The 21,852-nt window shown below is 39.2% G+C and overlaps 1 protein-coding gene across 16 annotated transcripts in view; it reads right to left on the minus strand.

Moving 5' to 3' along the window:
• PHF20 (PHD finger protein 20) overlaps positions 1-21,852 on the minus strand; it is an 80,729-nt gene that overhangs the window by 19,175 nt on the left and 39,702 nt on the right. For 10 of the 16 annotated variants that reach the window (XM_085079527.1, XM_085079531.1, XM_085079528.1 and 7 more), the window contains 5 exons: positions 20,794-21,072; positions 12,240-12,419; positions 8,855-8,953; positions 6,855-7,016; positions 4,589-4,758 (listed from right to left, as the gene is read on the minus strand). In XM_085079527.1, coding sequence (XP_084935653.1) covers positions 4,589-4,758; positions 6,855-7,016; positions 8,855-8,953; positions 12,240-12,419; positions 20,794-21,072 — 890 coding nt within the window. The remainder of the gene's footprint in view (positions 1-4,588; positions 4,759-6,854; positions 7,017-8,854; positions 8,954-12,239; positions 12,420-20,793; positions 21,073-21,852) is intronic. The other 6 variants (XM_085079539.1, XM_085079532.1, XM_085079530.1 and 3 more) reach the window with 3 other exon arrangements.

Consider the following 21,852-nt stretch of genomic DNA (forward strand, 5'->3'; position numbering starts at 1 on the left):
TAGTTACACCTGCATCCTATAACGCCATATTGCACAGGACTGCACTCGATTTTCCAGGCAGTTTTGCCCAGAACTCTAGTGAAGCATCTGTCCTGGGTTACAATGTGGGGTTGTGACCAAACTATGTCTTCTACTCCCATCTACATTATTCCTGATGAACTACTAATGGTGGGTCATTTGCAACAGCTGTCCAGTGCACACCCCATCCCCCAGGCTTCAGTGTTAGGTAAGAGAAAGAGGCAAACCCCCCCACATCAGGATAGTGTTTCTTTGTCTTCACAAATTGACTCGGCCGTGATAACTACATCCAGCCTAAGGGCCATAATGGCTCAAATGCACCGATAGGTAGCTGTAACTTACCTAGCTCATCAAGGACTCCCCAAAATACCCTATGACTCATAGGATTACAACATTCCATTGTGAAATTCCCTGCCCTGGGGGAGGTACTGAGCATTCCTGTCTGTATATGACCATAAATAATCTGGGTGCTTTGGGGACTTAGGACACCATAATCACTGGACAGATCCAGAGGAGCACCCAAACATCCACAGGAGGACCAGAACTCCCAGAAGACCACTGCTCTAAATTGCCACCATCATTTCAACAGGACTGCAATCACTATTTGATAGGACTGCGACCCACACCCTGACCAACAGGGTACCATGCTGTAGTCTGACTTTGTGGATTTAAGCCAGTTTTTGCGTATCATTGCATTTATTGTAATCTTTCTATTAAATTGTGACCCCAACCTGAAATCTCTCTCAAGGTATTTGTGTGGGGTTCATTTCTCCCACTGGTTTGCTTTCAAAGCAGCACAAGCATCCCAATTTTTTTTATTTTACTCAACTATTTAAATATCCACCCTGTCAGGGCATAGGTCCAACCCACAGGTTCTACTACACATCGTGGCTAGATGTGTAGTAAGACCTATGGGCTGGACCTGTGGACCTTCCATTAAGAAACACGGGATCTACATATTTTAAGACAAAAAGGTCTATAAATATCCACACCCCACCTTCCAGTTACAAGTAAATACATTACAGAATCAGACTATAATAAAATGTGTTTTATAAAGTTCAGGATACTACTCTGCACCCATGCTACAGGGAAGTGACTCGCTGCCCAGGTGGTAGTAAAAAGGTCCAAGCATGCCAAGTAGACTAGAAGAGAAAAAACATGCAGCATTGTGCAAAAAAAATTAAATTGAAATTCAAGTCACAAAAGAAATAACTGAAACCAAAAGACGTCTATTTAAAGTGGCTTTTCACCTTCCAGAACGAAAATATCTCAAGACGATTTACATCCGTCACCTCTGAGGCCACCAAATCCAGCTTCAGAACTCTCTGCATTATACACGAACTCACCAATGTTTAAGTATAAAAACCAAAAAGAAGGGACAATGACAGTCTGTCTGGACTTCTTTGGGCCTCATCATAAAAACCGAGTGCTGTGCCTCCAGAAGGAACACAGGGCATTCTACACTGCTGCTTTACACAGGCTCCATAAATTAAGTCTAGTAACCTCCTTGCAGAGTTACAGACACTGGAGCAAAACAGCACTGACCAACAACACATTATTTTTCTGTACTTCTTTTTCCAAATTTTATTTCTACTAACTGAAACAGATACTTCCACAAATGCAAACCCAGATTTCTGCATCCCGGTGCAATGAATGACATTCTTAATGCACAAATTGCTCAAGACAATTAATTTAAGGCACGTATAGGTCAAAGAAATTTTTTTATAAAATTTTCCGAATGTGGGGGCAAATTATTAGTTTAAATACCTAATGGAACAAACTCCCATTTTAACTGTGATTCGCCCCAATCGAACTCAGAGACACTTCAGAGACCAAGTCAGAGAAGTGGGTATTTGCTTTATTCGGTGCACCGGATGTGTGGGGAATTGTTTCCACTAAACACACATACCTCAGTACCCCAAAGACACAGTGTTATAGGTAAAATCATGAATATTAATTACATTTTTCCGGATAGGAGTGGTTATACAAATCATTTCTCGGAAGTTATTAATATTATTAGCATGTGCACCACACATGCTCCGTATATCCTGGTGGTCTTTGGAGACCCCCAAAGCCGCTTCCAGGGTGACGGTCCTCCATGGGATGATTCAGCGGTTTCTGTGCTGGTTTCAAATGCATGCTTAGCCGATAAGCCATCAGGCCAGAGCTGTTACCTACAATTTGAATTTGAATTAAGAGTTCAGCCTTCAACCCTGGAAGCCACAGACAGGCGCCTGTGCTGGTGGAAGGGGGGGCAAAAGCTCAGAGAATCTTTCTCAACTGTGTATGAATTTCATTAAACCTTAATGGTCTGCAATCTTTCATGTACAAGAAGGTGCTGATGTTAAAATTAACGTTTTCCCACATTATTTCTAAATTTGGCACATTCATGGAAATGAGCACAGCTCAAAGAGAATGCTTAGCATTCTCCCTCTTGTAAAAGGAGGGGATACAGGTATCCTGGGAGGAACGAACCTCCAGGCAGATCCATGAAGAAACTGCCCTGGCTCCGATGCCAAGATGGAAAATTCACAGGGAAAATTCAAAAAAACAGGGAAAATTCAAGCAGGTACCCCAGATGCTACCATATTTCCATCAGAACAATAAATTAAAAGTAAAATTAACACCACAATGGAGACAAATGCAAAGAACGACAATATTCTTCAAAAACCCCACACCATGAGCAAAATTACCTATCTTCATAAAAAAAGGACCAATCTAAATCCAAGTTCTTTACGGCAGACAGCTCTGAATTAATTTCTAAGTGTCAGACTGAAGTGTGAGTAGGAACAGGGAAGAAATCTTTCCTAGTTATAAAGTTACACCCGAGTCTCGCTCTATAAAGCCAAAGGGAAATGTTAATCTTGGCACTCCATCTCTGAAAAGCTGAAAATAGGTTCCCCTTGTGGTAATTCCACAGTCGGGCATTTCTACGTCAATAACAGAACAGGCGGTTCAAAATATTTAGGGGAAAAAAAAAAAGATGACAGAAAGCTGTGAGGAGCACAGAATTTGGTACTTTAACCACACCACCTGTCTAACCTACACCCCCATCTCACCTGCACTAAATCTTGTTACCAGCTCATTGCTTCCCAATTCCTATTACCTCAATCCCCATAAAGAATGCAGCTACTCTCAACACTGTGGTTCTGCATCTCTTTTCCAGAGTAGAATAATCTACTCTCCTAGCCAATTCTTTCATAAAACAGCTCCAATGTTGAAAACTTTCCAATATGCTAAAAAAAACCCCAAACTAGTTCAACCAAGCAAGTAAATCTTAGAAGCAGCCCGTGAAATATTAAAGGAAAGGCATCCATAGGCTGTGTCCTGAGCCAGCTAACAGTTCCCTATATTCTGCAATCCCAACCTAGTGTTGAACTTACTTTTGCCAGAAAATTATACTTCAGAATATTTCTTTTTGTTTTTCTGTAAGCCAACTCCATAGAGGACATCCACGCCCTTTATTCCCCACTGTCAGACTCCTTTTTTCTCCCATACATTCTGGTGCTATTTACTTAAATTTGACCATCACTCCAAACCCCACCCCACCCCCCCCCGCCATTCATAAGGTACCTTTTGGCCTGCATTGTCAGGATCCAGCACTAAAACAAAGGTGTGCATCAAAGTGATCTCATCACTAAGAAAAAGAATCATACCTTCCACTGCAAAGCTCCAAGAAAGAGCATGGAAACCCAAAGAAAATTAATTAGAGCACAAAAATATGAAAAAATGGACCATTTTGACTTCACCTCTTGAAACTAATAGGAACTGGGTGAGATGGTTCAGATCACCTATGTGGGGAATAATTTCCTGATAATTCTCACAAACATCTCAAAAAGTAAAAAGGCAGGGAACTTCCAAGGAGGTTTTTATCAACAGTTTTAAGCAGAGGAGGAAATAGAAGCCTCTCAACAGTTTTCTGGAAAGATAGTTTAAAAAGGGCACATACATGTGGAATGGAGAGATGGCCTTACGCAGATTAGAAACTTTGAATTTGCAGACCACTGCAGAATGGACAAATGCAGCTCTGCTTTAAAGCAAAACCCTCAGGTAATGAGTGGGTTTGGCTTTTTTTTTTTGGTTTTTTGTTGGTGGTGGTGGTGGTTGGTTGGGATTTTTTTGTTTGTTCGGTTTTTTGTTCAGCCTCTCTGGAGAATTGTATGCATAAGTCAAGCCTTTTTCCAGGTCAGAGGAATAGGAGCTACATTACTATCTCATGGCAATGTTCTGAACAGGCTTTAAATTAGAGGGAGGTTAAAAAGTCACTGATTTCAAATATGCACTCTCAAAATCTAGGAAGTCTTCTATTTTTAGAAAAATTCACAAATGACACACCAACCATTTAAGACCTGGAGCGGGTTCTCCCTCTTTCCTTCAATTAAAAATCCTATACTATACTATGAAACAAAAGTTATTTTAACTACAATAGCAGTTACCCATACAGATTACCTCAAAAAATGTTATGACTTTGGAAGACAACAATAGTTTATTTCAGGAACAAACCAAAAGCTTTCCCATGGACAGCTTCCACTGTGTTCACTGAAATGGGCATTTACCCTCCACTTCATACCTGAATCATGAAGTCATTTTCTTCTTTTACTTCGCAAACACACCGAACAATCTCAAAATCACTTTCTTCGACTTCTTCATCAGGGTTGGTGGTTATATCAACATCCTGACTGCAGTCATCGTCACTCCAAAGCAAGCTATCCATAGATGACTCGCTCAGGGCATCATCCTCTGTACAAGAAGTATTTATATAAAACCTTGAGTAATTACAAAAAAGGTCCCTCAAGATCTCATCGCAAGTATGCAGACATACATTCCTAAAAGTATAAGTTCACAGTGCAATTTAAGGAATTTTACAATTTTAACAGTTTATTGAAGGTTACTACATAATGAAGTTTTATATTCTCATTAATCACTCCTTCAAAATATTCCAACTTAACAGCTTCTGTCATTAAAACTGTACTGTCAACATGTAGTGTCTCAAACCAAAGGCACAATATCTCTTCAGACAAATAACTATAAACAAGAAAACCAGGCTTATATATTCAAATAGGATTCAGGCTAGTTGCTGCAATTTGTACAGAATTGTGACTTGGCACTTCTAGAGCAGAGCTCTCAGAAAGAGGCAAGAAGGTTCTGTTGTATGAAACGTTCAATCTCACATAGTGATGTTTCCATGACAGAAATACTGAGTCAAACATAGAATTTAATCCTGCTTCAGAAATTATAGTTTTCATTTAGTCTTCTGTTTAGGATGCATTTATAAACTCACAGGAAGTGCACTGCACAAGGTATACTTCCAGAATGCTTAACTTAACTACACACTACTTAACTAAAGCATTAGTGCATCCCTAGATTAAATGAAGCTGCCACGAAAATCTTTACTGAACAGCATACTAAATTGAGATTCTTACACCAATAACATTAAAGCAATGTCTGCACCGGTCTTGGGGATAGAATAAGAGGGTCAGAGGAAGATGACAAAGTATTTTAATTATTAGAAAATAATTTAATGAGTTGGAGGAGAATGGAAGGTAAACACTTTAGCCTTAAGATCATGGGGTCTCATCTATAATGGGTATAACTATTTTCATAATTTGGCTCATAGAATGCAAAAACAGAACCACCAGTCTGTGGCATAAACTACATCTTTCAGAGAAACATCTGTTCTCAAATTAAAGGGGTTGAGAACCCAAAGAAATAGTTGACTTTCATGTTAAAAAGCTCTATTCCACCTCTGAACTAAGACACTCTTTCCTAAAGTACTCTGGAAGTGACAGGTTAGGCACACTGCACTTCCACATCACACAGTTTCACTTTTATTTACACCAGATCTTGTTTATCTAGGCACAGGTTCTGCAGTTGCAAAAAGCAATCAAACAATTGCAAAAAGTATGACATAAAATAATTTCTGGTATTTTTCACCACTTTCAATGTCCATGAACTGATCAAAAGAAGTACGAGCAACTGATAGCAAAATTTTACTTTTGCCTAAAACAAACAGCGGAAGTTGTGTTAAAAAAATAAAAAAAAAATCAAACAGGTCAAAGCAGCAGTTCTCAACAGTGTATCTGTACAATAATGAATTTAACACTCTTGTATATAATCAAGCTGTCATGTATTTTTTATTTCCTTCAAATCCGTGAGTTTTAAGAGGAAGAGAAAAAACAAATGTTTGTCTTTTTTCTTGTACCAGCTTGTGACATAAATAGTAATATGGACTGAGATATTAAGAATTATGAAAGCTGGTACACAGCAGCCAGATTTTATGAGTTCATTTTATGAGTTCACTCATACATATGAGTGTATGAAGTACTGTGAAGACATGAATAAACAGCTACTCAAGAGCTTCTCATTATGAAGCTCAGGAAGTCATATATCATTCTGTATCTATACAACTATACATCACCACAGCCAGTGGCGTCCTGAACACAGCAAGCTTGCAAAGCACCCCTTTTTAACTCTGAAGGACTTTATACTTTGTAGAAATCTTTGGAAATATGAAAAATTTAATAATTAAGGTGGAACATGGTTATTTTAGAAGTTAATAAGGTGCTGGAAAAAAATGCAAAATGAGTTTGATTTCTGAAATAAGGATGACGGAGTGTATATGAAGTCGAAGTGAAAGCAAAAAGCAGCAACATCAAGCTCTGGCAAATGAACTGGGTCCGGCCTTGTCAGGTAGGGGGAAGGAAACACACTCAGCCCTGAGTAAGAATAGCCAAATTTACACAATGAAAACCAGTTTTGAAGTATGTTAGTGCTGCTCACATATTTACTGGTAATGAAAGACAGAACCAGCAAGCCATAGAGGAGAGTCATCTCACCATCTGCTTTTGATTTTCCCTTGTGCTGTCCAGAATCAACGCAGTGCAGCAGTGTACTTGGGTGGGCAGATGATTTATTTGAAGAAATTGGTTTTGTGACAACTGATTTTTCAGGTGAAAGCTCTTGTGAGATATCTGTGTTCTCCCCAATGCCAGAATACCCTGTAAAATTGTAGTAAGTGTTATCATTCAAAATCTATGCTCAAAAAAAGTTGTCAGAAGAAACAGCACCATGCATGCCCATAACAGACATGTGTAGTTCACTGAGCCAGTTCCCAGTATGCTGGAGCTCCAAGACTGCATGATGCTGCTGCAAGATGTGCAAGCTTTCCAGAGACAAGGAAGGTGTTATCTGAACCAGACAACTTTATGCCACTCAGTCACCGTTTACTGCTGACAGAAGCGAGAAAGGTGTAAGTGACCAGCCTTTCCAGGCCAACTATTTTTTAGGCTGAGTAAGTGTACAAATGCTATTGCTTTACAGGCACTTCCACACAAGCACTGCTGACTAGAGACCTCCCCCTCACATCCCAGTGTTACTTACACGGGCTACACACATTCCCTAATCTCACAGACTTCAATGTGGACAGAAAGCATTCGTTTTCCTAGTCTATGTATGGAACAGAATGCACAGGTGGACAAGCCCAGATTAGGACTATGCGAAGGAAACACCTTGAATGGCTCCTCTGTGAGGTCCTCACCTGTCATAGCCTACACTGGATATAAATCACGGCTGGCTGCAGTTAGATGCAGCACCCTCCAGTTATCTGGAAAAAATCTTCACAGTTCATGTACTGAATTACCATAAGGTTAACATTAAAAAAAGACACATAGCATCTTAAAACCCAAGGACAGACCGACAAGCAGCTCATGGGGAGTATTTGTGCATAAATCTACAAATTCTCTTGCAAGCACCATACAATCAGAAACTCATTAAAATTATTCATTTCAGTAGAATTCTAAGCCACTTGGCCTATGGTTCATTCCACCCACTCTCTCCTCAATAGCTTGCCCTATTTCTTCATGGCAGCAAACAGAAAAGTAAGGCATTTTCTTTCTATCTCAGAAACTCCTCCTTAAGGAAATCTAGTTTCACAAATTATGCCTGGCAGATTGAATTGTGCTGCATCAGTGATCCCACACACATCAATAGCAGATAAAGTTGTCACACTTGATCCTTAAACGTTTCACCAAAGAAATCTTCCAGAATCAGCTGTGTTTTCAGCACTGAAGAATCCATTAATTCTTCAGCACTGAAGAATCCATCTGCTTCAAATTCAAAGCTTGAAGTGGCTCAAGGAAAGCATTCCCAGGCCTCCATGGATGAAACCAACAGAGAATACACATTGCTGCTACAGCCATTTTAATGTAGTGCAACAGCATGTTATGAGACATGAAAAGGGGACACAGCCTGAGTATAGATTTTAAATCAGGCTTTTACTTAATCTCTCCAGAAAAAGAAATTAATTTAAGAAATTAAGGCTGTGACAGGTTTAATTAGGCTCATTGTCATAGCCCCCCGCAAGTGAGGGTGTACGAAATAACAAGGAGAACAGCAGTAAAAGAGAAACACCAATGTTTCCAAACTTCACCATTCATAAAGCAGCCCCAGAATTAGCATAACTGAAAACAGCCAGTACACAGCATACTTGGTAGCAAATCAAGGGGATCTGCACCCTCTTAATTGGGCAGAGCTTGCACAGAGGAACACTTAGGAAAAGCCCGACTTAGACTGACATTCATTTAGGAGTGACATTAATTCTGTGCCATTACAAGCACTACTACAAGCCACTATCCAGCATTAACAATGAAGCTTAACCAGGAAATAAATTATCTCACTAATCACAATTTAAAATCAACCACTTAGTAAAATAAAAGCTAAGTGAAGAATGCAGTCTGAACTGCAATGACTCCCCTTAAGCGATGTAAATTGAGTCTTTTGAGGTAACAAAACAAAATCATGAAGCCAGTTTCATCTACAGAAGAAAAATGAGCCTTACCAGGCTTACACCTCTTTTTCTTTTTTTTCTTTTTCTTTGCCTTGGATCTTCCATAATCTTTGGATTTTCTTTCTTTGTTCTTCTCATGTTCTTTAACAGCTGAAATTAGACAAAATTCCAAATTAGTTTAAAATATATATACATTCAGTCTATTTCTTAATTTTCTTAAAGGTCTCCACAGTTTCTTTGGACAATCAAGGCCAGTTCAACTGCAAAAAACCAAAAAACTCCCCAAAACCAAAAAAACCCCCCCCCAAAAAAACAACCAACCAACCAAAAAACCCCAAAAAACCGAAGAAAACCTTATTTGCAAGAATTCCCAGCTCTCAATTGGAATTAATCCTGTTTTGAGTCCTCTCCCGTAACAGAATATGAGTATCATGTGGGAGAAATCAAATGTACAGCAGTTCCCATTCATTATTTACGTGCTTCAGAGATTACAAAAAAGACTGAGGGATTTGTTATATCCACTTTCTATATTATTATGACTGGACAGTTGCCTAGCATTTTAACAGAACAAAACCCCAACACCCCAAACTTCAGTTCTCCAGTCAAATATTTTATTGATATTGAAAACGGAGTAACTGTTTCAGCTGGCTTTATCTACTATTCTCTCATCATCTGTTCTCCATCATATTTTTACAGGTTTAAAAATACACCATAATTTTTGAATGATTGAGTGATAGTTGTCAATCAAGACTATCCTCAAAGCATGCTTCCAGAACATGAGCAGCACAGTATAACCCGGTTGCAAGGTCATGCACACAAATCCCTACTCTCCAGGCACCAGTGCTTAGTTATAACTTTGGTCTTTCAGATTTAGGTCTCAGCAGCAGGAGTTCAAGATACTTACACAGTTCCTTCTGTAAATTATCCTGACTCAGATGCAGATATAATCAACACGTATTATAGAAGGATGCTTTGTATCTCAAAAGTGCACTGCTCTCAGAATGCTTGGCTGATTGAGCCACTTACCATCCCATTCAGAAACCTATTTCAATGTTGGATGATACAAACCTGAATAAGCCTGAAGACACTCTGTATTATAAGAAATCTTCACTTACACAAGCCATTTGAGAACCCTAGGTTGTCTCTAACCTCTGTAACTATTTATGAAGCAAACCAGCAATACTAGTGTACTATGTCAACCTCTTTCATACATGTAAACGCCCCAGTTCACTGGCCGTGTATTTATGACACAAACAGCTCACTGAGAAACTGCAAATCACAGTCACATTTTATCAGCTGTCGTAAGCATGCCGGAGACATGCTCATTTGCTCTTCCTCAGGAGACTTCAGCTCTGCACCTCTGCATCCCTCTCAGTCCTTGAAGATTTCCTGCTACTTTGCCACTTCTGTGCCCCTCCTGGCATGAGGTTAGTGAAGGCAGCTCAGTGTGCTTACCCACATGGCCATCCCAGTCACCTGGCCTTCAAAGGCAGCAAGAGTGGCAGCACAAAAACCACCTTCTTCCACCCTTCCATGGGTGTTGAGGGGGGGTTACAAAAACCAGCAAAAAACAGGGGAAAAAGATTCATATTTCAGTGTCAACACAGTGCTTCCAACTTCCTATTTACTTTCCTCTGTCCTCATCTCCCATTCTTCCAATGGTCAGGATACTCTTGGTACCATTCCCTTCTCCCTGCTCACAAGGATGCAGCAAAGTTCTGCCATTTTATTCTTCCAGAAGAGCAAAGTGAATAACTGAGCTCAACAGAGGTAGAAAAATTTTGTTTCTTTTCATTTGAAAATGGAAATTCTCATGGTCAGATTGCTGGATTTGTTTGAAGACACCCAGGAACACAGGGTAAACTGCCTCACTCACTATCAACATATTCAAGATAAATATGAAAGAAATTGTCACTTTGTCCACTTTGCCCCCCTGAGTTTGCCCATGTGTCTTAAAATCTGAAAAAAAATCTAAGTATTTGCCAATTTCTGTGTGCAGCTATCTTCTGAAATGCACAGCACAGTTAAGGCAGGTTCCCTTGAAAAAAAAAATCTTCAGAGAACAAGTATTCAAGTATTATACCAGCACCTGCGAAAAAACCAGCTACTGGACAATCTTGTGGTCTAAAGCTGTTTCTTGTAAGCACTCTGAAGTGTAAAGAAAAGTGTAATGAAGTGTAACGTAAGACCAGAAAAGGCGACTTGTCTAGGTTAGGAGTGTCCTCACAGATTCACAAGATCAAACAGAAAGATAAACTGAAAAATGTAATCCTAAAAATTAAGAACAAAACAACTACAAATTTAAAATTTGTTTAAAAACAAAATTTTTAAATGGTTTGGGTTTCTTTGGAAAAACTAAAGATTTCAACCTCCTTGAATGGCATAGACTCATGAGGACTGGGATGAGTACTCACCATTCTCCATCACACCACCACTGTGAAAGTTCATTCTAATCTCTAAATGCCACACTCGCATGCAGGACATGTGCCATTGACTGAGAACAGTGAGGAGACACTGACAGATCTCATTCAGACTTTCCTTACAAGGGAGGGCAGTAAGGGATGCCCAAGAACAAACAAGGTGCTAAGTATTGCCTGACTGCTATGATGAACAGAACAACACAAAGACAGGCAGCTATACTGATGATCTCCAGGACACAGAGCATCGGCCATAGATACAATAGTCTAAGATCAGATTTTATTTTCCTCATCATTGTGACTCAAATTCTTACCAACATCTGAAGGAAAGGCGTGATGTAGTAATGTAGAATTACAAAGAAAATTATTTATGTATTATTTATATACATATAAAATATTAAAATATATGTATTGTTTCTATGAGCATATTCGTGTGTATATACATACATCCCCCCATCACCTGTTTGGCTGTTACCCACCTATACTACAGTAGATTTCAGTTTAAACAGGGTTTATACCATACCACCAAATAGTCAAAGTTGTGAAGCTCTTCAGAAATGTCTAGTAGCAATTGATGACTACCAGAAGTGGCCTAATAGTATTGGAAAAAAAAAAACCTACAAAAATAAAACAACCTAGGTGATCATGCCCCATGCCCACCCCACCCCCCGCTTTCAAGTTTAGGTATCTCAGTAAGTACAACATTACTTAAAATATTTAATGATTTGGACAACCCGGAGTTTAACAGAATTAAGACCTACAACCTTTTCATAACCTTTAATACTTCAGTACTTTTTCCATCTTAAAACTATTACCAACTGACTGGAAGAACAAATGGATAGCATGAAAACTTACAAAACGACAGTGAGAAAACACTGTTTACATTTTATGCTGTACATTTATGCAAAATTACTCTCTCTAAATGAAGGTATACAGAATATTATCAGTTCCTTACAATGTTTACAATTTTCCCAAGACTTTTCCACGTTTAACTTTCCATGTTAAACCAAAAGCCGTACCATGTTGAACTCTTTCTCTTTCCCGAGGACTCCGCAGTGCTCTCACTATGTGGTTCCTGGTTTGGCCTCTAACAGAATGTCGGTGACTATTTAATGCACTTACAGGAGTTGAAGTTCTTCTCTTTTCTACTTTTTCATCTCTATATGGAGTATTCCTTAGGGCTATGTGTAGAGGAGCATCTACAAAGAGAACAAAGACCAGGTCCAAGCTTTAAATACTCTCCAAAGTCAGTTACTTCAGCAGCAGCAGCAGCTCTGGCAGTCCATGGGGAGTGTTTCTGATCAGACATTGCTCAGTCCTAGCCCTGACTAAAAGGCTAAAACCTCCAATGCTTTTGCAGGATTTGTTGAGGGGCTTATCCAAATAGTAGATGCACACGCATTCCCCAAAGCTCTACTCTTCCAGAAATACTGTGACTTTGAGAAAAGATGAAAAGAATAACAGTTCAGTTGGACAGAGATATGGGTTGGGCAATTTTTATTAGTTTCTCCAAGAGAAAAAGTGCCCTGTTGGTTTAATTAGAGGAACTACAGCCAGTTCTCAACTGTGTGCTTTGTAAGGATGCACACAGAAGTGGCATAAAGCAGCTCTGCACGTGTAAGGAAGAGCAGTTTTTAAATACATACCACTGAAACAGTGTTTCAAGCAAGAGTGAGATGCAAGAATTCAGGATCACTACCTAAAATTCATAAAAATCCTAAGATGCAAACAGCAACTCCTACTGAAAGAGTCCTGGAAACAGAAAAAGAGCAGTGAAGGTGATAAAAGCTAAAGCTGCATAACAGGTAGGACAGCAGACTAAATAAGACCAGTACATTGCCATTTTAGAGTATTACATCAAGTATCTTGGTCAATGAGACCCAGCAGACAAGGTGACACGTTGCTGACTATAATCAAAAATGTTCAGTTCTATCATCATATGCATCTCAAAAGTTCAGTGGATAAGAAAGGCAACTTCCTTCCAGTCTGAAGATTAAGATGCCACTTAGACGCCTCTAATTAAACAATTGTGAGCAGAACCTGAGAGTGACTGAAAAGGGCAAGAGTCCCAGAGAGCACACAATTGGATCAAACATCCTGCCCTGATCAACATTTCAAGTTGAAGAAATAACAAGGCACATTAAGACATGTCATTGTAGAACTTTCAAAATCAAGTCAATCTCTTTGGGCAAAACAAAGTCCAAGATGCAAAAATCTGATAACATTTCCCCTGGTCCTCTCTCTCTGAAGTTAGAACTTAAACGGGGGAAATAAAAAAAAAAAAACAAAAAAGAGAAGCCATTTGCAACTATTTCCACAGCTAAACTTACCTTCTAGGCACCTGCCCTAGTGCTCTACAGCAGCCACAAAAGACAGAAATTAAACCAAAACCCAATTACCACACAAGACTCTCTAAAAGATGCCTTTTGTCCAGACAAGCAACTCATGGCCACCTTTCACTGGGTGCCTACTTCCCTAAACTAAATAGGTGGTTTTGTCCACAAAGAATTATTAAACCAGAAGATACTCCTTGATAAAACACCAAGGTATGTGTAGGACCTTCCATTTCAAATACGACTAACTTCTCTTGCAGGCATAAGTATAAAGAGGTTTTGTGGCAATTTTTCTGTTTGGTTGGGTTTTTCGGTGCTGTCTTTGTTGCTTGTTTGTTTTCAAGTCAGGTCTATTTTTGTAAGACTTCCTGCTCCTCTGAGGACTTCCATGACTAGCAGTCAAGATATCATCAGTTTAGAAGACAAAATCAAAAGAAAACTTTTTCTCATGGAACACAGTAGCTGTGAAGAAAGATTCAGGTACTTCATTATCTCTTTGGGAACACCAGTGCCCTAACACACTTTCTGAAATGCAAACAGTGTATTTCAGTACAGGGTGAAAAGTCACATAAATAAAGTTTTTTTGCAGCTTTCCTGATTGTCTACCACTCTGCAATAACCTTCCCAAATATTTATAGAACACCATGTCAGAGAAACTCAGAATTACAATACAAAAATCCATACAATCCTGACAGCCATCATTTAAGCCTTCTAACTTTCCCCACTGCCAACATCTCAACTCAGTCTCATGAACTAACATTTGAGAACACCACAGCCACCTTGATCCCACCAGTCTTTGTAAGAGCATAAGGCCTCTTAGCTTCCTGTGGGCTGACATAGGTGCACATAGGCTCTTGGCGGAACAAAATTGTATTTCCTGTCCACTGGGGTTTTTTTTCAGCTTTCTGAGACTTAATTTTAAGGAGATTTTTGCCAAGAATACGTCCTGTCTTTTACAACACAGGTGTTACATTTCTGTAAGATTTCTCAGCTAACTGTAACACTGTCCTGGGGGAGGTAAACTCTATCATACACTGGATGCAATTTTTTTCAGTAACTGACACAAACACACTAAGTTTTGAAACATCTTTTTTCCACTGACAGAAAGGTTTAGAGGGTCTACAAGATCTTTGAGCACTCTGAAATATATTTCAGGAGTTATGATTAAATTTGAGAAGATGAGATTAAAAACCTGGAAATTTATCCTAAACTTTAGCGACAGCAAACATTAAAACTGGTTCCATGGAGATGCAAACTTGCAAGCCTTCCACACTACATTGTCCTTTTACCTCTTTATTTGCAAGTGTAACTCAGGTCAGTTTATAAAATCATTCCCTAAAGAACAATTATTCATAACAACCACAACTAAGACCTTGTACTTAGGCATGTGGCTTTAAAACTTGCACATTTCTCACATTCAGAGTTTCTGCATTACTGCAGAGTATACTACTGCCTGCAGAGTATACTACTTGCTTCCATCCTCTGGTCTCTTCAAGCCAACCTTAACCCTCCAGAAGGCTTCCTACTCCTCCACCTCCACCCAGCCACAGGATGACAGTTGTGAGGCTGCAGTGAGAGCAGGACCATACTCATGGAGAGTCCTGGGAGGAGTACACAAGGGACCCCCGATGTGTTTTCTAAAGCTGCTTGTGCAGGCTCCCTGAAGACATACGAACCTGTGTCCCACCTAAGGGAAACTACAAAAGGCACAAAAAGCCTCCTAACATCCTGGGCAGTGATGCACTCATTGTTCTTGAACAGTAATGTTGTGATTAAACATCAGAGCAGATTATTTTCCAGCTCAGATGATACTGAATACAACTAATAGGAATAGGAGATATGTTACAAGATACTGGAGATGAACAGGATTGCTGATTAACTGTCCCCAGCATTCTTCCATGGAGTTCTTACAGGCCTCTCTTCCCTAACCCTGGAAGAAGTATCCTCTGTCATATGAAGAGCTGACCCAGAAGCAGTGAGGGATCTTAGAAACTAATACATACAGACCTGAGATATGAAATTACCTCAACCATTCAGAAACCACACAGAGTTTTAGAGAACTTACACCTAAGCACAGAGAGGTTCAGTGACAGACGAGACAGTAACTCTGTCCCAAGGAACACTGATGTAGGACCACATGTAAGAAGATAACTCAGCATTCACAGGAAGCAGACTGCATTCCCAAGTATGTCAATCAGACAAAGCTACCATCACAGTTGTGTGATCAGTGGCTGAGAACTTCCGGTGATATTTTCAAGAACTGAAAAACCATGTATCATCTCGACTTACAGCTACTCCCCAGAAACCAAATGCAGTATTGCCATGGTAAGCCAAAGACAATCAGCAATTCTGCAGAACACAGAGGATGTTAATGCAGATCTTCCCCTGCTGTAAGGAAAGTACCAACGTTGGTAGATCACCATTGACCATCCCACTGTCTAGCAGAGGCATCAGAATTAAGAGGACACAAGAAAATTTCCCAAAGGATCCTCCTGACAACCACTACACCACAGGCCAGAGGTTCTCCTGTGAACAGCTATTCGTGACAACCAGATGCCTGAGATATTTAAAGCTGTCAAAGCAAGTTAGCCAACCCTACCCCACACACAATTCAGCCCTCATCAGAAACACAAAGACAGAATACCTATTTTCTTTACATGCATTCATGTAAAGAATTCATGCATCTAGTCACTTACACACTAACAGAACATACTGTAATTAAGTTTGAGTAGGCAGGATTTTCTAAAAATTAAGCTATGTAAAAAAATTGAAACCTACTGAGAAAAATGTTTTTTCCTTCTTTAAGTGCCTTTTATGGACTCCACAGTAGGGACAGATTTTTCACAGTATCCAAACTATAAATTGCAGACCTGTTCCTTCCTTTTCTTCCCCATGGCAAGGAACAGAGGAGAGCCAAGACTGGCAGCAACTTGCCAGACTGAGGCTACTGTTCTATAGCCACACCCCAAATCGAAGCCTAATACTGTACAGTGTTTTTGAAGTCCCAAAAGTTTAGCTTCCATTAGGACCAAAATTCCTGAGGTGAGCTAAACTATGTCCTAGGGGTCAGTGAGGTCCCTGTCAGTACAACTGTGCTGAGGGTAGTATAAGGTCTGCCATCATTAAGTGATTATTAGGAGCATTAAGAGCACACCAATCACCTCAGATGGCACTTCCTTGCATGCACATCATCAATCCCCCTGCTTGTTCACGAGGTTTGAGTCTCTCCAGAAATTGTCAGCATTCAGCAAGTACAGAGCCTTTCCAAGGTATGATGTGGGGGCACATCAGTTGTGCAAGCACTCAAGTCTTGACTTTCAGATTTCAGAAAACATGTTCAACACAAAGGCATGAACTACATGTTAGCAAATCTCCAAATGACGAGATTTTACTAAAAAGATGAAATCCACCAATCCAGAAAAACTCAAAGTCAAGATGTCAAAATTATGAACTGCATGCACAAAGAAAGAAACGAAGCTATTCTATGCCTCACGCCCTTGGAGTGGTCTAGGTTAGGAAACAACAATCTTTATAGGTCAGCAAACAAAAAACTTTATTAAGAATAGCCTTTTGCAGGCATTTTATATAAAATAACATGGACAGACATATCTGAAAGAGAAAACTGGTTTTCTCATATCTGAGAGAGAAACCTTCAGAGAAAATTGTTTACAGTGTCTGCAGGGTGCAAGTTACAGTACAGGATGATGTACTCAACAGTAAACTAAGGGGTTCTGCAGCAAAAGAGAAGGGACCACAAAAAAAACCCCCTGTCTTAAGCTTAATATATATGGGCACGTAATGCAGTTGTCTCCATTTTTTTATTACATCAATAACTAACTGACACAGATACTATACCACATTTTTTCACAGATACTATACCACATTTAATTTTCAAGAAATAAATCTGATAGAGCATCTCAATTTGAACTCGCACAAAACCTAAGCAATGCTTTCATCTAAGACCAACACTGAGAAGTCATCTGCATCTCAGACTCAAAAAGCCTTTATTAGGCATGCGCATGTATTTGTGCAGGTCTTGACTCCCCCCTTTAACAGAGGGCTGCACATGGCTCTGCAATGCACCTGCTGAGGCGTAAAGCAACCTGAGAGCTGAGAGTAGGAATACCTGCATCTCCTATAGCCCAGGGGGACACAACATCAACTGCCTTCTATGCAAGGACAATTCTTTCCTGAAGATCAAGTAGCAGCAACAAGGAGGTAAGTATTGTACCATGCACTTGGGGAAAGAGCTGCTTCATCATAATGATCTCAAAATACTTCCTGTAAGTTAAAGAGGTATTACCAGAACACATCCAGTAGCCAAGAAGTCCTAGTCATTCTGTTTAGGCATATTCTGTAAGGCATATGTAAAATACAAGCTGCAGGCAATGGTAGTTCCTTCCTCTCTGTTCAGAGCTGCTACAGAATTTAGAGAGCTATCTGTCAAGTTTGCCACTGCAAAGGCAAGATTTTTTGGAAAAAGGGGGAGACAGCTCAAATTAGTATCACATTAACCCTTCCAGCTCACTCAAACTTAGATTCCAGTGTCAAGTGGCACAATTTACATATCAGAAATTGTAATATCAGAGTCTCCACTTCAGTGCAAAGCAACTATATTTAGATTGTTCTTTCCCAAATCCCACAGCATGGTCACTGAAACCACTTACATCCATCTTTTTTTTTATGTGTTAAAATACCAATTTAAGCACTGCAAAGGAAAGGTTTTGCTACTGTTCTGAATATTGTATGTTTTCCTACAACTTTAGGAGCAGTAAGTATTTTCACTTTAAATCTAGCACCAGACCACCCCCACCATTTTTTTTTTTATATGCAACAGAAAGAGTAAGGAGTCCCGGAAGTCTAAAATAAAACTTTGTGAGGTAAGTGTGACAAAGCTTCTATAGCAAGAGGAGCTCCAGTTTATGGAATAACAAAAATCATGATTGCTTTAAGTTTTACCTGTTAGAAATTGCCACCGTTTCTTAAGCACTAAAATCTACCTAATATAGGGAAGTACAAGGAAAGGACATTTGTACCAAAAAGCAAAGATTTAAATATGTTCTTTTCAAACAGGAGAATTTTTGCTCACAAAATGATTGTAAAGATGAAAAGTACACTTACCAGACTGAATTACGGATTCAAAGCTTTTACTCTAAGCAGTACATCCTAAAAAGCCTTTTGAAAAGGTGGCACAAGTGTTCAAAAGACAGAAAGTCTTGCCTAGAAGACTGGCTTTCTATACATGCCATTAAGACTGAAGGATAGAACTTCAAATGCAACAGTATAAGCTCATGAACATCATTAACTCTACTTTCGATTGTGTAGTACCACCAAACAAAAATTAGGGAAATTAAGAACACACTGAGTTAAAAAACAATGGCACTTATTATCAGACATCTCATATAACTACTATATAATGATACTGCTTTTCCTCATCAAGAAAAAATGTAGTGTCGCTCCACAACAGCAGGCTTCAACTGTGAAGGTGGATTAAGAACCTTCAATCCCCCTTCCACCTTGACACAATATTCAGCAGCTGTGAGCACACCCCAGGTGCTCTGCGCAGGGAGCCACCATGAAGCACATCATGGAAATGATCCAGGTGAAAAGTATTCATCCACAAATGGAGAATTAGAGGGGTGGGGCCTTAAAATAAGCAAATACAGTTACATCTCAGCTCCACAAGGAATTACCTGCCAGTGATGATAGTGCACTTGATTGTATGCACTTGGAGGAAAAGATAAATGGAAGGGTCAAGATCTTGAGTCACTAGTTAGTGCATTCAAGAGAATTACAACAGAACAACTTCTCAAATCAAAATAATTACACAGTTCAAAGGAGCCATATAGAAGTCTGGTTATTGAAAAGCTCATGACATGCACAAAGCCTGTTTTGATCACTTTGCAGCTGTCACCAGCCAGTCTTAACACCATGCCTATCTCAGGTGTGTTCCCCCAGGCAATAATTGAGTTCAATTAAGCTGCATGCAGAGTACAGTACATACAAATAATTACATCCTAATGCATTTAAAGAGAACTCTTTCCTTACTTAAGCCAAGTTTACACCTTTGCATTATTTAAAGATACAGAAGTATTTGGGGTTTACATGTAGTAACAGTATGTAAAGTCACACTGATCTTGTTAGGAACAACCAGCAGCACCTCAAATGAAAAGTCATTTTCTAGACTTGTTAGAAAAGCAGCCATGAAGCAAAGTATGGCAGGATATATTCTGCTGTAGTGAGCTGGAGCTTTGTAAGCAACTTGCAAGACTTTGAAATTCTTAAAATATTAATGAAAGATCAAATGCAAAGACAAAAGACGCCAGGGAATTCAGCAAAGAGAAAGATGGATTTTATAAAAAAGGCTCAATGAAAAGACAGAACACATGACTAGTTTTACAGACTTGCAGTACACAGAGACATCAGTCCACAAGAGCCAAGTTTGGACAAGTTATCATCACTGCAGCTCACACTAGACCTAGACTGCCATTTTGGTGTCATGCCAGGCAGAGAGTGCTTCAGAGAACGAGAGTGAAGCAGAAATGAATGTGATCTTGCAGACTGCAAAGCAGTTGAAACTTACTTTTTTTTTTGGTGGTTTGTTGGTTTTGGGGTTTTTTTTTTGGCTAACCATTAAGTTTTTTACGTCTCCGTTGCCCATCTGTTGTGCGAAGATCTTTTTCAAGCACAGCTGAAACAACTGCACCGTCAAAGCCTAGGACTTTTTCAACCCACAGAACAGTAAATACTGCAGAAACTGGTACTGGATTTCCAGACAGGTATGTGCTTGAAGGCAGTAAAGTACAGATAAGTAAAAACAAGCAAGGAACAGGAGAGAACTGGAGGTACCCAAACTGTTTTCCCTAATGTAGAAAAGGTCCAATACTATTTGTAAGCCAGGAGAAAAATAAAAATCAAGTCAGAAACTCAGGGAACTGTAGTTTTTAAAAGGGAACAGAAGTTTAATATGCAAGCAAGCTGCTACAAAAAATTTAGACAAGCTACATAGTGAGCTCTTTACCACAACATGATCTTAGAAGAAAGAATTTCTTCAGTATTATCTTTCTAAAACATCATGTTCACACATATTATGCTTCTCCTCCACAAAGAAACTTGCTAAGATAGAGTCCTAAAAGAGACTCCTTCAGCCCAAAAGAAAATTGATTTCTGGTCTTTTCTGCCTGTCCTCCCTGCTGCTGTTTAAAAAAAAAAAAAAGAAAGAGATCAGCACCATACTTACACAGTGAACCGGCTGTGGCCCGTCCTCTTTTTGACCTTTCTTGATTAGCTTTTTCAGAAGCCAAAGAAGCTCTGGTTTGAATATTTCTTTTTACAGGGTTCTGCTGTGATTCTGCAGCCTTCTCCACTCCATGAAAATATTTCATGTGATAATGCAATAACTTGGCTTTGCGGAAGGATTTTGAACAGTCCAAGAACTTGCATCTAAACTTGTGATCTTGGTCAACAGTTGCAGCTTTTTTTGATGCAAGAAAATCTGTTCTCCTACAAGGTTTTGTTACTGTAAGAACAAAACAGATAAATTCCCCCATGCATTTGCTATATTTATCAAATGGTTTCCTAAACTTAAAACAGCAAAAAGAAGTTAAGAAAGCATGCATTCAAACATATTAGCTACGAAATGCTAAAAATAAAATGTTAATGCTTTATCTGCCTTTAAGATCAATAACTTTAAAAGGAAAACTCTACCCTACACTGCTCTCAAAAACTGGTTGTCATGACACCAGTATTTTTATGAATAAGTCACATTTTGCTTCCCTGAGTCCCCCACTCAACAGCTGCTATCATGGTATAGTACGCCTAAAGATAAAAGACTGAATCACACAGAGGTTATATCCCTAAGTCAGCACACTGAAGATTATTTGTTTACAAATATTCACACCTTTGGTGTAAGCACTTTCCAAGAAAACAGTTCTGCTTCTCTGCTTACAACTATTTTGCTACCTGCTTTCTGGGTGCACAGTCCCACCACCGAAGCCTAGTTACTTCCAAGGACAACAGAAGCAGTCCATCAGAACATTTTTCAAGTAAAATTAAAATTTATTTCAATTTTTAACCAGCAATGAAAATCAAAATTGCTTCCATCTGTAACAACATATCCCCTATGAGCTATAGTTACTTAGTTTCTCAAAAAAGCAAGGAAAGTCTTAAGATTCAAATGTAAGAACATTTTAATGCACCTATTCCACAGAGCACTGCTGTGCACCTCAAAGCTGTACCTATCCTGAATTTCAGAAACTTTTAGTTCATGTTTTTGCTAAGAAACATACAAAAGAAACAT

The sequence above is a fragment of the Lichenostomus cassidix genome, chromosome 20, assembly GCF_008360975.1.
Source record: "Lichenostomus cassidix isolate B80296 chromosome 20, HeHo_3.0, whole genome shotgun sequence".
NCBI classification, from domain to species: domain Eukaryota; kingdom Metazoa; phylum Chordata; class Aves; order Passeriformes; family Meliphagidae; genus Lichenostomus; species Lichenostomus cassidix.